The 17,253-nt window shown below is 41.9% G+C and overlaps 1 protein-coding gene across 1 annotated transcript in view; it reads right to left on the bottom strand.

Annotated features, from left to right (window-relative positions):
• Positions 1 to 4,221: 4,221 nt before the first annotated feature.
• LOC110525698 (huntingtin-interacting protein 1-related protein) overlaps positions 4,222 to 17,253 on the bottom strand; it is a 31,548-nt gene continuing 18,516 nt past the window's right edge. The window contains exons 10-32 of the mRNA XM_021606063.2: positions 17,021 to 17,096; positions 16,728 to 16,898; positions 16,546 to 16,589; positions 14,619 to 14,691; positions 12,649 to 12,832; positions 12,456 to 12,544; positions 12,200 to 12,316; positions 11,990 to 12,091; positions 11,478 to 11,672; positions 11,060 to 11,207; positions 10,758 to 10,844; positions 10,498 to 10,605; positions 10,210 to 10,346; positions 10,015 to 10,125; positions 9,815 to 9,873; positions 9,704 to 9,734; positions 8,685 to 8,747; positions 8,473 to 8,573; positions 8,255 to 8,360; positions 6,239 to 6,362; positions 6,071 to 6,132; positions 5,754 to 5,984; positions 4,222 to 5,601 (exon numbers count right to left, since the gene is read on the bottom strand). Coding sequence (XP_021461738.2) covers positions 5,593 to 5,601; positions 5,754 to 5,984; positions 6,071 to 6,132; positions 6,239 to 6,362; positions 8,255 to 8,360; positions 8,473 to 8,573; positions 8,685 to 8,747; positions 9,704 to 9,734; positions 9,815 to 9,873; positions 10,015 to 10,125; positions 10,210 to 10,346; positions 10,498 to 10,605; positions 10,758 to 10,844; positions 11,060 to 11,207; positions 11,478 to 11,672; positions 11,990 to 12,091; positions 12,200 to 12,316; positions 12,456 to 12,544; positions 12,649 to 12,832; positions 14,619 to 14,691; positions 16,546 to 16,589; positions 16,728 to 16,898; positions 17,021 to 17,096 — 2,428 coding nt within the window. The 3' untranslated portion in view covers positions 4,222 to 5,592. The remainder of the gene's footprint in view (positions 5,602 to 5,753; positions 5,985 to 6,070; positions 6,133 to 6,238; positions 6,363 to 8,254; positions 8,361 to 8,472; positions 8,574 to 8,684; positions 8,748 to 9,703; positions 9,735 to 9,814; positions 9,874 to 10,014; positions 10,126 to 10,209; positions 10,347 to 10,497; positions 10,606 to 10,757; positions 10,845 to 11,059; positions 11,208 to 11,477; positions 11,673 to 11,989; positions 12,092 to 12,199; positions 12,317 to 12,455; positions 12,545 to 12,648; positions 12,833 to 14,618; positions 14,692 to 16,545; positions 16,590 to 16,727; positions 16,899 to 17,020; positions 17,097 to 17,253) is intronic.

Below are 17,253 nucleotides of genomic sequence, written 5' to 3'. Positions count from 1 at the left end.
AGGTCTGGAGTGAACTAAGGGCTATATCTGTTCTTAGTTCTACATTTTTTGAAAGGGCCATGCTCATTTAAGATGGTGAGGAAATGACTTTTAAAGAACAACAAGGCATCCTCTACTGACGGGATGAGGTCAAAAACGGAAGCTGGAAAGACTGCAAACTAGCTGCACTTCGTTTCATTTGACCTTTTTTTAGTTGACATTTCTTTGCATATATCCATAAAAATTATGCCGGTTGATTCATGATTTCGACTGGCTGAGAAAAGCTGCCTGTCTGTCTTGTCCAGACCAACACATTCATTACTATGGGACGGCTGGAGATCGAATTTCAAAATTGAAACTATGTTGCAAATGTCAGAGAGACAGTCTAAAAGAAATGTGAGATAATGTCTAGATACTTTTTATAGTGGAGATCAAGTTTATAAATGCATTAAAGTCCCCTGGCCACTAGGAGCGCCACTTCTGGGTGAGAATTTTATTCTTTGCTTATGCCCTTATATAGTTGGTTGAGAGCAAACTTAAATCAGTTTTACCAATTTTTTTACCAGCATGTCACATGTGCAACCAGGGGGGAAAAAAATCCTAGGCCATTAAAGTCCCCGGCCACTAGGAGCGCAGCTTCTGTTTGAGCAATTTCTTCTTTGCTTATGGCCTTATAGAGTTGGTTGAGTGCGGTCTTAGTGCCAGCTTTGCTTTGTGGTGGTAATTAGACGGCTATGAATAATACAGATGAGAACTCTCTTGGTAGATAGTGTGGTCGATAGCTTATCATGAGGTACTCTACCTCAGACGAGCAATACCTCAAGACTTCTTTAATATTAGACATTGCGCACCTGCTGTTGTTGACAAAAAGACACACACCCCCACCCCTCGTTTTACTGGAGCTAGCGTCTCTGTCCTGCCGGTGCATGGAAAATCCCACCAGCTCTATATTGTCCGTTTCTTCGTTCAGCCACGTCTCGGTGAAACATAAGATGTTACAGTTTTTAATGTGCCGTTAGTAAGATAATCTTAATAGTAGGTCCTACATTTTATTTTCTAACAATTGAACGTTAGCAAGGAGAATGGAAGACATTGGGAGTTTACTCGCTTGCCTCCAGATTCTCCGAAGGATCCCCGATCTGCATTCTCTTTTCCGGCGTCTTTTCTTCATGCAAAAGGCTTGGATCTGGGCCTGTTCCAGTGAAAGCAGGATATCCTTCTCGTCGGACTCGTTAAAGGAAAACGTTTCTTCCAGTCCGCGTTGAGTAATCCCTGTTCTGATGTCCAGAAGTTATTTTCGGTCATAAGAGACGGTAGCAGCAACATTATGTACACAATAAGTAAAAAAAATAAATAAAAAAAAGTTACACAAAATGCAAAAATATAACAAAATTGCACAATTGGTTGGGAGAATGTAAAACGTCAGCCATGTTTTTCGGCACCATCTTTATTTTGACCCCATCCCTCCCGCTAATTGGGCAACTTTTGAAGATTTTTGGTTGTCTGAGTGAGGGAAATTCTGCAAATTAAGAGGACTCTATGTATGTGTAGACGTTTGGGTATTGGCGACCCGTCATTCAGGGCAGCGCGCCACCTATTTTGAGCCCCACCCATTTAGCTAAAAGATATATATTTTTTGCCTCTTTTCCATTTTATTTTGGTATTAATACATGTCACATATCGGTTTGCAAACAATGTAAAAAAATCTAACAATAATTTAATTAATAAAGCTGCATATAAACATGGTGTCTTTTTTGCTTTCTTGAGTAAGGCAGCTCCAAAATGCAGGTGTTTCAGCGTAGCTCAGTGCTTTCTGTGGTGGTGGGGCAGCCAGTAGCAAATACGGAGTGTAGGGGTAATGTTCTCTAGTTGCACTGTAATTGGCTCAGTGTTCTGTCACTCATGGGGAGAGCTCGAAAATTCCAGCCCCTTGGATGCTGCCATAGAATTACATTAGAAGTGCCCATCCACAGTAGCTTTGATTGGACTGATCATGTCAACATTATACTTTCAAAATCTTTGCTAGCAAGCTAGCAGTCATCATCATGAATCAAGTTGACAATCTACTGGCAAATCATTTTCAATCCTTGTCATATGAAGAGAAATAATGAAGAGAAATTATAGATAAAACGTTTCAGTGCTCATCAGCCATTGAACATAAACATAACACACGTTGGAAAACGTAAATTCAACAATGAGTGGTTTGAAAGGAATCAGTGGCTAACTGCAAGCATTGAAAAGCAATTGCTAGCCTGCTATTCAGTGGAGTGGGTGTGTGGTCCAAGACTGGGTTTAAGGGTCTCTTTTCCAAGCTTTAAAGGATAAACATTCAACATTGGCCATGCTGTCAATGAAGCATGACTTCTGCCGTGCTCAAAACAACTGGAAACTCAGAACTGGGAAATCTCAGACTTCAGTGAGTTCAAGACAACTGGGAACATGGAAAAAAACAAGATCCGACTGGGAAAATACATTTTGAAGGGTCATCCAACTTGGAATTGCAAGTCAGAAACTCATGCCTCTTTCTAGAGCTCCGGCCTGAAGATCACTGACGTCGTCATGATTTGACCTTGATTTTTTCAGAGTTCCCAGTTGTCCTGAAAGCACCATAAATCCAGAGAAAGCCAGGCTTTGATGACAACAATGGCCCATGAAGGATCGCCACACCACCTTCCTGTTCAAATGATCACAGTCCAAAAATGTATTGTATGCTGCTGCATAAATTATGTAATATACCACAGAGATATGTATACTGCAGCTAAGAAAGTAATATGAAGTGTATGTTGTGTAGTAAGCTGTTAGTAGCCCATGTGCCTAACCCTAATAATTTGGTCCCTTTTCCCCTCATTATTTAGCCTACTTATCTGACTTGGTGAGGCACATGTAGCCTAAAGCCTGTTTTAGAGAAATATAAATCAATCGTCTGCTTATATGCCCCCTTTATTTATATGGTTCTGAGCATGATTATAATAAATACCGCTTTGATGTCATACAAGCAAGCCAAACACCTGCGAGTCCAAATGTGCATTTCACATTTCCATATCATTAAACTAATATTGTTCCCTGTGCTTGATGTAGCCTACAGTGGGTTGTTCTGAACAGAATGAGCCTTTGCTTGTCTATTGTGAAGAAAATGTGCCACCGCACATACACCTGAATGCACTCCTTTCCCTGAATTGCATTGTGAAAGCCTTACACCTTAATATAATTTTATAATTTAGCTAGTCATGTTGGCAACTGGCTTACAAATGAATTACATCAGTAATTGTGCGATGGCAGGGATGCAGGGTTGTGTTCCAAACAAGTGTGCTTGCTCCAGTTCCACAAAGGCACAGCTAGGAGAGCTCAAAAAGCACCTTATAAACTAGGTTTCCAACCATTTCATGAGGATGAATTACCTGAAGCATGAAAAAAAAGTTATGACTGGGCTGATAAACATGCAATGTTTATCCACAAAAGGCCCGTATGGTTGAAACATCTCTGGTGGGAAAATGCGCAGATTATTTTATGCAGGTTTTAGAATATTTTCATGAAAATCTGTTTTAGATGCAAATCAAGCTAATGTTGAAGACTCTATAAGTCATAAAACTGCATTGAGATTACTTAGGAACTGTACACTTCGGAGAGGTGAATAGCCACTTGGAAACACCAGTTAGTCCTTGTCATTTGTTGTCTCATGTTGCACTACCCCACATTAAGATATTATCATGTTACTGAATGTATCCAGAGTATTTTCCAATTTTGTTATCAACAAATGCGGCAAAGAGTACAGTACATGTAAAGTGCACAAAATCAACAGTGTAATGTTTGGATTCAGTCTAGGTCAGTCAGGTGAACTGTTGTGGCCTCACCTTCGGTATAATAAACTGTTGCCCTGCAATTGCTACCAAATAAACATTTTATTTGTCACATTAGCCGAATACAAAAGGTGTACAAGCCCTTAACCAACAATGCAGTCAAGAAAATATTAACTAAATAAACTAAAATGTTAAAAAAAGTAACAGTAACGAGGCTATATACAGGGGGTACCAGTACAGAGTCAATGTGCAAGAGACAGGTTAGTGGAAGTAATATGTACATGTAGCTAGGGGTAAAGTGACATACTTTTAATATTTCTTCTGTAAGAAACATTTAAAATGTATCCTATCCACAGGTCAAGTCCCATAAGTGTAAAGGATAAAAAAAAAAGTTTAAATAACCTTCTCATGATAACTATTGTGTCCAAAATAAGAGGCACAAACATACACTAACATTTGTTTATTTGCCATGTATAAAGAGGAACCAGAGTAACAGCAGTCTTTACTAAAATATATTACTAGATTTTAATATATAAAACATGTTTAATACAGAGGAAAGAACAGGAAAGCAAGCATTTTATGCTCCCAGAAGCAAAAGAAGGGTTCAACATACTGTACATCCTGTTTAGACCCCTTGTGCCGTCACCCTCTCACATATTCCATCCCTTTTCAGCCTGGGAAAGTAGCAAAAAAGTCCCTTTAAAAAAGGTAGATTTGTTCATTGTCAAGTACAGAGATTTCCTTTGTGTGCCAACATTTTTAACCAATGTCCTGTAACTACATAGCCAGTTTTACATACCCAGTGTTAGAGACATTCAGTGTCTAGGGTGCACATAAGAGATGCAAAGAATACATTTGTGATGTGCAGATTAAATCCCTATTGAGTAAATTTCCTATTGTATATAAAAATACATAATTGTACTTATGTCCATGTGTATAGTTACTGATCGAGCGGTTCTTTGATCTGCGGGTAATGGGTCAAATCCAGAATCAAATGCAGTAACCTAAACAGCGTTGGGAGATCTCTCTAAACACCTCACTCCCTGGTCTTACTGAAGATCATGCATGTAGTGATATGGAAAGGGGTGAGGACGAGACTACAGTCCCAATTACATATAAGGTCAAGCAAAGGAAGTAGCGGGAATAACACCCTGGAACTTATGCAGAGACATTGAATAGGGACTGTGTAAAAATGTGCTTTCCCGCATGATCTGTGTGCCAATGTCTCCCTCCTTCCCCCACACAGCAACCAACATAGAAAAATAACAAACAAAAAAATACAGTGACGCACTCCAGAAAAAGGCTACCAAACAATGTGCACCAAGAGGCTGTCCCAGATACGGCCTAATTCAATACTCTGTCATTTTATGATGTTAAAGTGATCCTGTCCATACTAATACAATTATATGCACAACGGTCTTTTAAAAGTAGCTTGAAGTAAAAAGCTCAGAAACACAAAATTACATTGTTCCATTACAAACGATTTGCATAATTCCATAAAACATTTTCCCTTTCAGTTCTTGATACATTTATGGTCCACAAAAACAAAGAATACCGCCTCGGTGGCACATTGTGGTTTATCTATAAAAGAATAGAGCGTATCTCTTTCACAGGCAGAAAGCACCGAGAGATAAAACCAGGCTGAAGAAGAGGGGAGCACAAGTTCCAGTTTGGCAAAAGAAATAGGCAGAGAGGACAGAGGATTGTCCGGTTGGAGGCAGCTCAAAAGGACCCTGTGTCCACGTCATAAGATGGCTGTGTCTCAGATCAACCCAACCATCCACTATGAAGATGTCCTTCTCTAGCTTGTAGCTGTCTACCTAAACTGCAATGACGAGAGAAAACACACATTTGAAACAAGAATTGACCATTAAATGGTGCAGCATAAGATTATTTTTCAAATGTGGCATTTTGTGGCAGTTCTTTCAGTAAGTACTACCCTAAACATGAACACAAACCCAGCGACTGTTCTCTTACCATATTTTTAGGCGGTAAGTTGGGTTTCTGAGCCAAGTCAGGTTTCCTCATGACACTAGGCTTGGAGGATTTGGGTGAGGAGGGTGCAACAGGGGCAAGCGAGGGGTCCAGTCCGTTGCCCTCTGGGAGGTCTGCTGCTGGAACACCTGCAATATTATAGTGCTTCTTCCTGAGCTCTCCCAGGCGCAGACGCTCATTACCCAGCTGATTCTCCAGCTCCAACACCTTCACCTACTCATACAGTAGAGGAGGGTTACAATCACACAGAAACACATGCATGCAGACAGGCTCAAACAGACACACACACAGTGACTCACCTGTGACTCCATTTCCTCCATTTTTAGCTTGATGAGTGACATTCCAGAGAAGTCCATGGTATCTGCAGAAGAAAGAGAAAGGCAAACATCAAACACAGCCATATGACTTTAGGGCCTGAGGGGATTCACATCTTCTGTTTGGTCAGACACACGCACACACACACTAACCCTTGTCCTCCAGGTGCTCCTGGCCTGTCTTGGTGGAGGCCACCACGTTGGCTGCCATCTCGTTCACATGGCGAGAAGCCTGCTGGAGAGCTGTCAGTTTTGTACTGTTGCGGTCTGCTTTTACCTAAACACAGAGGAGAGAGGGAGGGTGAGAAATAGTGATAGGGGCAGAATTTGAATATATACAGTATCAGTCAAAAGTTAGAACACACCGACTTATTCAAACGTTTTTATTTTTTATTATTTTCTACATTGTAGAATGAACACGTCAAAATTATGAAATAACACATGGAATAATGTTGTAACCAAAAAGGTGTTAAATCAAAATATTAAAATTAGATTCTTCAAAGTAGCCACTCTTTGGTGACACTCAGATCCCTACTCTGCCTTGGCAGCTTTGCACATTCCTGGCATTATTTAACCAGTTTCACATGGAATGCTTTTCCAAGTCTTGAAGGAGTTCCCCCATATGCTAAGCACTTGTTGGCTGCTTCTCCTTCACTCTGCAGTCCAAATTCTCCCAAGCCATCTCAATTGGGTTGAGGTCAAGTAATTGTGGAGGCCAGGTCAAATAAACCTTACACAGCCTGGAGGTGTGTTTTGGGTCATTGTCCTGTTGAAAAACAAATGATAGTCCCACTAAGCACCAACCAGATGGGCTGGCATATCACTGCAGAATGCTGTGGTAGCCATGCTGGTTAAGTGTGCCTTGAATTCTAAATAAACCGCTGAGTGTCACCAACAAAGCACCCCACACCACCACCTCCATGCTTCACGGTGGGAACCACACATACTCTGCATCTCACAAAGACACGTTGGTTGGAACCAAAAATCTCACACCAAAGGACAGATTTCCACCGGTCTAATGTCCATTGCTCATGTTTCTTGGCCCAACCAAGTCTCTTATTATTGGTAGTGGTTTCTTTGCAGCAATTTAAACATGAAGGCCCGATTCACGTAGTCTCCTCTCAACAGTTGATGTTGAGATGTGTTTGTTACTGAACTCTGAAGCATTTATTTGGGCTGCAATCTGAGGCTGGTAACTCTAATGAACTTATCCTCTGCAGCAGAGGTAACTCTGCATCTTCCTTTCCTGTGGCGGTCCTCATGAGAGTCAGTTTCATCATAACGCTTGATGGTTTTTGCGACTGCACTTGAAGAAACAAAGACTGACCTTCATGTCTTAAAGTAATGGACTGTTGTTTCTCTTTGCTTATTTGAGGTGTTCTTGCCATTATATGGACTTGGTCTTTTACCAAATAGGGCTATCTTCTGTATACCACCCCCACCTTTTCACAACACAGTTGATTGGCTCAAACGCATTAGAAAGGAAAGAAATTTCACAAATTCACTTTTAACAAGGCACACCTGTTAATTGAAATGCATTCCAGATGACTACCTCATTAAGCTGGTTGAGAGAATGTGAAGTGTGCAAAGCAAAAGGTGGCTAATTTGAAGATTACTACATTAACACTTATTTTGTTACTACATTATTCCATATGATATTTCAAAAACAGGAAGCAAGCCTTAAACGAAAATAAAAAAAGCAATTTCAGTTTCCTCACAAGACAATGCATATGAAATTTGAACGACAGTTTGTCGTCCAACCATATACCTAGGTATTTGTAGGATGACACTTTTTCAATGGATGTGCCTCCAGATGTGAAAATGCTAACCCTTTTCTAGCTGAGAATGAGATCTGATATAGTCATAATTCATTTTTTTGTGCATTCAAGACCAGTTTGAGACCATATAGGTGGCTCTGCAGTGACTGAAAGGCAGTCGAACTCTTCAACCTCCTGAACCAGAGAAGGATCTTTTGAATAGATGACCATTGCATCTGCATACAGAGATGCAACTTGTCTGGTTGCAGCCCATTTCCCAAGTCATTAATACAAATTAACACAGATGCTAAAATGGAACCCTGAGGGAATACATGAGGGATAGAGGAAAATAAACAGATTATTAAGGGGAAAGGGAGCACTGAGTTCAAACGTTTGTGAGTTTGTTTCCCACCTTGGAGGATGCGACCAACTGTGCCGTGCTGGCAGCGATCTCGTGGGAGCAGACAATGAGCTCCTCATATTTGCCAGTGTGCAGCACCACCTTATCAGCAGACTCACTGTGAGAGAAACCAAGCAAGCAACACATCATCATCACAATACTCTAACATGGGACATTTCTGTATCACTCACAATAACAAGCGGAGACGACCCTCATGATAATGCACTTACACCATCTGCGTGGCTCCCCATCCCACAGCTTTGGAGGCAGAGATGAGTCCCTCAGTCCAACGGGAGTTCCTGGCGTAGAATTCCTTAATAGTGGCTGCACCCTAGAGAGAGAACATCAAGTCCAGCAGTGGTCAGGACGTTCATCTTTTAGCTAATGATAGGATGGATTTCCATGACATTTTGAACATTTAATTCTATATTTCAAGACTCACCCTTCCGCCCTCAACAATCTCCTTCTGTAGGTCGGTGGATGTCAGGACCAACAGGTGGATGGCCTGAGAGTGGGATAGAGGAAAGGAGGGAATGCAAAAAAAGATAACACACTATGGCTTGTAGGCCTCGCAAGGTCTCACACCCACTGTGAAATTTGGTGGAGGATCGGTGATGATCTGGGGGTGCTTCAACAAGGCTGGAATCGGGCAGATGTGTCTTTGTGAAGGACGCATGAATCAAGCCACGAACAAGGTTGTCCTGGAAGAAAACTTGCTTCCTTCTGCTCTGACAATGTTCCCCAACCCTGAGGATTGTTTTTTCCAGTAGGACAATCAAGGTGTGGATGGAGGACCACGTCAAGACCCTGTCATGGCCAGCCCAATCTCCAGACCTGAACCCCATTGAAAACCTCTAATGTGATCAAGAAGAAGATGGATGGTCACAAGCCATCGAACAAAGCCGATCTGCTTGAATTTTTGCGCCAGGCAGGAGTGGCATAAAGTTAACCAACATCAATGTGCAAAACTGGTGGAGAGCATGTCAAGACGCATGAAAGCTGTGATTGAAAATCAGGGTTATTCCACCAAATATTGATGTCTGAACTCTTCTTAAGTTAAAACAGTATAAAAAATGTCTATCAACATATTTTCTTCAATTTTCTTCGCATTATTCGAGGTCTGACAACACTGCACCTTTTTTGTTATTCGACCAGTTGTCATTTTCTGCAAATAAATGCTCTAAATAACAATATTTTTTATTTGGAATTTAGGAGAAATGCTGTCACTAGTTTATAGAATAAAACAAAACATTTTACCCAAACACATTAAATAGATAAATAAATAGTCAAACGGATCATTTTGCTGTAATCTCTTAATTTTTTTCCAGAGCTGTATGTATGTATGTATGTATGTATGTATGTATGTATGTATGTATATATATATATATATTTTTTTAAACGCAGCATTAATAGGATGCCGATCAGACCTTTTGTGTAAGTCAATCGAAAAAGTAATCTTACCTTCATCAGGTCTGTGCAGCTGTAGAGGATTCTATAAAACAAGGAGTAATATCATGGTGAGTGAAAGGGGATGAATGCATAAACAGTGCAAGTAACACATATAGTACTGACCTCTCATTGACCTCAAGTTTGACCCCTGAGGTGTCCATTCGGGCCTGGTTCATCATTTCCTTTAGATACAGAAAGACTGCAAATGAGAGATGTCTAGATACAGAATGACTTACCCACGTTGTAAAACATAGGGTTGAGCTTTATATGGCATTCCTAGATACAGTACGGTGCTCTAGATTCTATATGGCTGTGATCCTCACATCGATTCTGCTCACTGCCTTCTCAATGGCTGCTGATGTGGCTGCCATCTCCTTGTCCACCAGATCTCCCAGCTCATCCTGTCGCACATCCATGCCTTTAGGTCGCAGTTCCTAAACATTGGAAGAGGAGATGAGATTAAGAAGTAGGAAAAGAAGAGTGGGAAAAATGGAGAAGACTGCCCAGTAGCCCCTCACCTCCCCCAGCTTCAGGATCTTTTCAACCACTATGCGAATGGAGGCCGGGTCTGCCCTCTGAAGGGAGGCCTTGGACTTGAGATCCTTCAGGAACTGCAGACTCTGAGTGGCACAGCCCCTGCAATTCTCTGTCAGACCTGAAGAGTGCAAAAGTGCAAGACACACTCTGACACTATAATCACATACCAAATGGATTCAATATCTCATCTAATAAAATCCCAGTAAGATACAACAAGATGCCTGTTTCAAACAATAATTCATTCTACTTGAAGAGAAGAATGTTCTTACGGTCGGCGTGGTCAGTGGGAGCCAAGTGTGCTGTGGCACTGCCGTTGATGATGGTGTCAGCAGCCAGGTGGGAGAAGTTGGTCAGGGCCCTCAGTAGCCCACCAGTATCTAGAGAACAGAAATACGACCAGCGAGAGAAGGTATCACTGCCAATTGCAACACAGCCCAGCTCTGTCACTTATGACTATCACTGTGGTTGCTCAAAGACTACTAATTACAGTATATCAAAAACACGAAGTACCAAGTAATGAGCAACTCACCTCCCATGTTCGTCAGGTAGTCGGAGTGACCTTTTTTCACTTTGTCAATGGAGCCCAAAGTGGCCTCTGCCCGACTGACCAGGTAATCTGTGGTGGTGGAGAGACAAAGGAAACGTTTGAAATGCAATATTGTTCGAGATCCAAAAATAATGAATGGAATGATGAGTAGATATACCGGTTGAATAGATATAAACTGAGATAACCGAATGGATCTCTCACTTTCTATTCTAAGTGACATGAACACCACTACTAGCTAAGGATCCCTAAGCACCCTCTCTGTGAGCATGTTCACTTATTTTAACCTGGGGAGCTGGTGCAGCGGATATGCAAGGGGTCGTCCAGCTTGGCCACAGCGTCCTGAATGATGTACTCAGCCTCAGAGACCGTTCCCTGCAGCAGGGAGAACTGCTCCTCCAGCAGCTTCTGCTGCAACTGCACCTCACGTCTTGACTGCAAAGATGCAACAAGACAGTCAGACCCAGTCACAGGGAAAAATAGATGGCACATACATACTAATGGTTTATCTTATATTGTGCACAGACAGCCAAATAGTTCATCGATTCAAGAAAATCTTTCACTGCACAGTGAGTAATGTGGGACTTGACCAGCAGTGTAGCTTTTACATGTCTATTTTCTCTTCTGCTATCAGCAAATTATATAGACAAGACAAAGCAGCGGACTGAGCTAGTCACTGCTCTGTGCTGTGTTGTCCTAACTCACCTTCTCCTGCAGCTTGCCCTGCAGCTCTCCCAGCTCCCTGGTGCTCTGATCTCTCTCCTGCTGCAGGGAAGACTGCTGCAGCTGTGCAGCCTGGCTCAGGGACGACAGCTCGGCCTCCTTTTCACTCGCAGAGCGCATCAGGCGCTCTTTCTCCGCCTGCAGCGCCAACATAGAGCTGGTCAGCTGTTCCCCCACCTGGCAGAGAGGGAGTGATGGAAGGAGGAGAGAGGAGTGGGGAGAGAAGAGACAGAAAGAGGGAGATTGCATAACAATAGGTGCATTAACTGTTGTGAGGACAAGCCTTTTCGGATGTTTGTGAGACTCATGTTATCACAGAGTGCAGCTTCCTATGGGCTTTTCAGCCAATTATGATTGTCATGACAGGGAAGTGCAGTGATTCTTCTACATGAGGGTGAATCAGATGAGTCACCTGTGCCATTACATAAGCGAGGGAATCCACTTTCTTTATTCAATATTTACTGCATCATCAGCACACACACACACACACACACCTTCTCAGTGCGCTGCAGAGTGCCTTTGACATGTTCCACCTCAGCCTGCTTTTCCTCAAAATCCCTTTTAAGCTTCTTCATCTCAAACTTCTGCTCCTCAAGCTGCAACAAGAAAGAACATATTGTCATTTTAATAAATGGCTAATACAGTACTGAAATATAACATTAACGGTACTAGATCACTATTGTCAATACTCAGAATAAAGTAACCTTCATGTCAGCGTCCAGTTTGATGCGATCCACCTCGAAAGCCAGCTGCTGCTTGGTCCTCTCCACCTCCTCCTGGGTCTGCTGTGTTGCCGACAGAATCTTCACGGTGTCTGCACTCTGCCAGCACAATGTCACATGCACTCTGTTAAACATTCTATTAACATTAAACAGAAAAATAATGCTCTCAGGTGAGTCTACAAGTAGTCACTTTGCACCCAATGAACCACAGAATGACAACAAAAGTGAGGTTCTGTACCTTCCTGAGCAGTTCAGCATGGCTGGACACCAGCTCCGTGTGCTTCTCCTTTAGCTTGGTGTAGCGCTGCTCTGTGGCCTGGGCTCTCGCTGGACAGCACAGAAGGGGTCAGAGACGAGAGAGAGATGTCAGAATGCGTTTTAAATAAAGTGTGACTGAACATGTATGCCAGACTTAGTGAGTGGCCACTTACTCTCGGCCTCTCCGAAGGTGGCCTGCACGATCTCGTGTTCAGCGTTGCGGCGCCGAGTGGCCTCCAGCTCCATGCGCAGCTGTTCATTCTCCACCAGGGCACGCTGTTTCTGCACCCGCTGCTCTTCCAGCTCTGTCTCAAGGCTGTTAATCTGGGACTTGAGCTGTGTGATGTAGCGCTGGGCCTGTAGGAGGGAGGAGGCAGGCAGGCAGACAGTCAGTCACCATAGTAAACCTCCTTTGGATAGATTATCAAGTACCACCATGGCATGGCACTGGTGGATGGGAGCCTCAGACAGGAGAAACATATGTTGAGTGGAACAAAATAATTCTGAAATTAATCAATGTTGGGTTAGGATGGATTGATTCAATAGTGATAGCATCATAGCTAACTACTGTAACATAAAAATATACAAATGCTGAGTAGTTTAACAGGCCACATAAGGAGCCAGCTATTTGCCGAAACCAGGGTAAACAGTACATCTCTCCCCAGGCACTGGTCTTCTCTGAACACAGACAGACGTCATTTCCCATTCTGAGACTAGTTGCCACATTCCACATGTCAAGATCAGTCTTTGCATCCACCCAACACATTTCCTAAATTCCTTTCCCATGTACACAAACAAATGTTCACCAGTCACAACTTTGTTATACATAATTAACATTTAAATAGTGAAGAAAACTATAAAATGCAAACATTTCAAAGATTTCTGAGTTACAGTTCATCAGTCAATTTAAATAAATGAATTAGGCCCTGATCTATGGATTTCAAATAACTGGGAATACAGATGCATCTGTTGGTCACAGGAACCTTTAAAACATTTTTTGTAAAAAATAATAAGTAGGGGCATGGATCAGAAAACCTGTCAGTATCCGGTGTGAAAACTATCGGCCTCAAGCAGCACGACATCTCCTTCGCATAGTTGACTAAGCTGTTGATTGTGGCTCATGGAATGTTGTCCCACTCTTAAACGTCTGTGCGAATTTGCTGGATATTGGCCAGAACTGGAACACGCTGTTGTACACATTGATCCAGAGCATCCCAAACATGCTCAAAGGGTTACATGTCTGGTGAGTATGCAGGCCATGGAAGAACTGGGACATGTTCAGTTCCAGGAATTGTGTACAGATCCTTGCGACATGGTGCCGTGCATTATCATGCTGAAACATGTGATGGCGGCGGGTGAATGGCATGACAATTGGCCTCAAGATCTCACCACAGTATCTCTGTGCATTCAAATTGCCATCTAAAAAACGCAAATTGTGTTTGTTGTCCGTAGCTTATGCCTACCCATACCATAGTGCACTGTGGTGGTGGGGTTTTGTTAACACCTTTGACATCAGTAAACCGCAGGCACACACACTACCCCATACGCGCTATCTGCCCAGTACAGTTGAAATTTGGATTAATCCGCGAAGAGCACATCTTCGGTTGTGCAAAACCACGGTGTAATTAGCGGCCTGGTCTTAGACGATGCACCTGTGTAATGATCATGCTGTTTAATCAGTTTCTTGATATCCCACGCCTGTCAGGTAGATGGATTATCTTGGCAAAGGAGAAATACTCACTAACAGGGACATAAACAAATTTGTGCACAACATTTGATAGTATTAAGCTTTTGGTGCATATAGAACATTTCTGGGATATTTTATTTAAGCTCAAGAAACATGGGACCAACACTTTATATGTTGTGTTTATATTTTTGTTTAGTGTAGTATTATTACAAAGAGGAACAATAGATATCTTTGTGGTCACACGCACATCCTTAAAAATGCATAGGTGCTGAGCTAAAGACTGAATATGCTCCCAATTTACCACCTTTATTGACAATGTTTCAATCAAACATGGATCTTCAGGTATAAAGAACAACAAGTAACTTATTATTGCAACTAATTATGACAAGCATTTAAATCAACAAATGTGTACAACTGTAAAAATATGTTTAAAGGAGTTAAAACATGTCTACTTACCTCTCCTTTGACCCTTTCCAGATCTGCCCTCAACTTCTCCAAGTCCTGCTGGAGGTTCTCAATCTGGATATCCCTGTACACCAGAAGACATTCACTAACCATTAGCATACATAAGCACTGGCACACAAGAAAATATCCAAACATACAGTACCAGACAAAAGTTGACACCTACTCATTCAAGTGTTTTTATTTGTACTATTTTCTACATTGTAGAATAATAGTGAATACATCAAAACTATGAAATAATACATATGGAATCATGTAGTAACCAAAAAAAGTGTTAAACAAATCAAAATATATTTTAGATTCTTCAAAGTAGCCACCCTTTGCCTTGATGACAGCTTTGCACACTCCTGGAATTCTCAACCAGCTTCACCTGGAATGCATTGTCAACAGTCTTGAAGGAGTTCCCACATACGCTGAGCACTTGTTGGCTGCTTTTCCTTCACTCTGTGGTCCAAGTCATCACAAACCATCTCAATTGAGTTGGGTTTTGGTGATTGTGGAAGCCAGGTCATCTGATGCAGCACTCCATCACTCTCCTTCTTAGTCAAATAGCCCTTACACAGCCTGGAGGTGTTTTGGGTCATTGTGAAACACAAATGATAGTCCCACTAAGCCCAAGCCAGATGGGATGGCATATCGCTGCAGAATGCTGTGGTAGCCATGCTGGTTAAGTATACCTTGAATTCTAAATAAATCATAGACCGTGTCACCAGCAAAAAAAACATCACACCTCCTACTGCATGCTTCACAGTGGGAACCACACATGAGATCATCCGTTCACCTCCACTGCGGTTGGAACCAAAAATCTCACATTTGGACTCGGACCAAACGACAGATTTCCACTGGTCTAATGTCCATTGCTCGTGTTTCTTGGCCCAAGCAAGTCTCTTCTTATTGATGTCCTTTAGTAGTGGTTTCTTTGCAGCAATGAAGGCCTGATTCAAGCAGTCTACTCTGAACAGTGATGTTGAGATGTGTCTGTTATTGAACTCTGAAGCATTTATAACTATGGGTCTTCCTTTCCTGTGGTGGTCCTCATGAGAGCCTCATAGAGCTTGATGGTTTTTGCGACTGCACTTGAAGAAACTTTAAAAGTTCTTGAAATTCTGACCTTCATGTCTTAAAGTAATGATGGACTGTCGTTTCTCTTTACTTATTTGAGCAGTTCTTGCCATATGGACTTGGGTCTTCTACCAAATATCTTGTCACAACACAACAGATTGGCTCAAACGCATTAACTTTTAACATGGCACACATGCTCATTGAAATGCATTCCAGGTGACTACTACATGAAGCTAGTTGAGAGAATGCCAAGAGTGTGCAAATCTGTCATCCAGGAAAATGGTGGCTACTTTGAAGAACCTCAAATATGAAATATATTTTGTTAAACACTTTTTGGGTTACTACATGACTCCATATATGTTATTTAATAGTACTACATTCTACAATGTGTCCAAACTTTTGATGGGTACTGTAGGTCAGTTAAATTATTTTTTAATTACCAGGTGAGTTCAACAAGTGTTCTGTTTGCAGCAAACATGTTACTTAAGAACAATTTCAATTATACAATTTGAATGAACTTTCCAAATGTTTGTGAAACATCAAACAGCTACTATTTGTAAGGACTACCATAGATTTTTAGAGCAATAATCAAACTGCAAATTACTTTGCTATTCCTACTACATCTAATGGAAATTCTACATGTCCACATTCTTATTTGTAGTGGCAGTTAAGACCCGAAACAGACACTTACGTTGGCCATACACTACATTCTCAGACTTCAGCTAACGTTAGTGAACGGTCACAGCTAACACAAAACAAATTAAATATGTTAGCTAACTATTTCACTTGTTGAACGCACCCCAGTTTACATATCCTTTATTTTCAAGCACACCAATGCTAAAAGATGACAATGACTAACCTGTCATTGGAAGGTCCGAAAGTCTGATCAAATTTGTCGAAATGCTAAAAGAAAAAGTCAGAGATGATGTATTAATGTTTACACAATCTATAGCCAAAATTAGTGATACCTATATTAATAAGACATGAATATCCAAGGGGCCATAGACCTCAGAGATCATGACCGTGACCTATGAGTCATACCTGTGGCACCATCATGCTGGGCATGGTGACGTCGCTGACATTGATAAGCGGTTCAGGGTCATCATCGTCGTCATCATCCTCCTGCTGCTCGGGCTCATCCTCACTTGGGATGACCACCACTGGCCTCGCATGCTTGGCCAGGGAAGCCGCGTGCAGGAAGTTAGGAGGAGACTGAGGATGAAGACACATACATAAGACAGAGGACTGTAAACACAGATGGCTACGTTATCTAGGAAGTGTAGTTGAGTCCCAATACAGTGTCTTTCCCCTACTGTGTCTGTCTATGCTCTCACCTCTGGCAGCTTGGGGATCTGGATGAGTCTCTTGAAGTACTGCATGTCTCTGGCTTTGTTGAAGAAGGTCTTGAGGCTGTAAGGCAAGGCAAAATATTTCAACCACTGATCCGAATGATGCCTCCAAAACAGGAATGTAACATTTTCTAAACTGCGTCGTTTCATATACAGTATGTGTATAGGACAGAACGCAATAGAATACACTTCAGGTGGTTGCGGCAGGTAGCCTAGTG

This window comes from Oncorhynchus mykiss, chromosome 6 (assembly GCF_013265735.2).
Source record: "Oncorhynchus mykiss isolate Arlee chromosome 6, USDA_OmykA_1.1, whole genome shotgun sequence".
Classification (NCBI taxonomy): Eukaryota; Metazoa; Chordata; class Actinopteri; order Salmoniformes; family Salmonidae; genus Oncorhynchus; species Oncorhynchus mykiss.
This window is presented reverse-complemented; position numbering and strand designations above follow the sequence as displayed.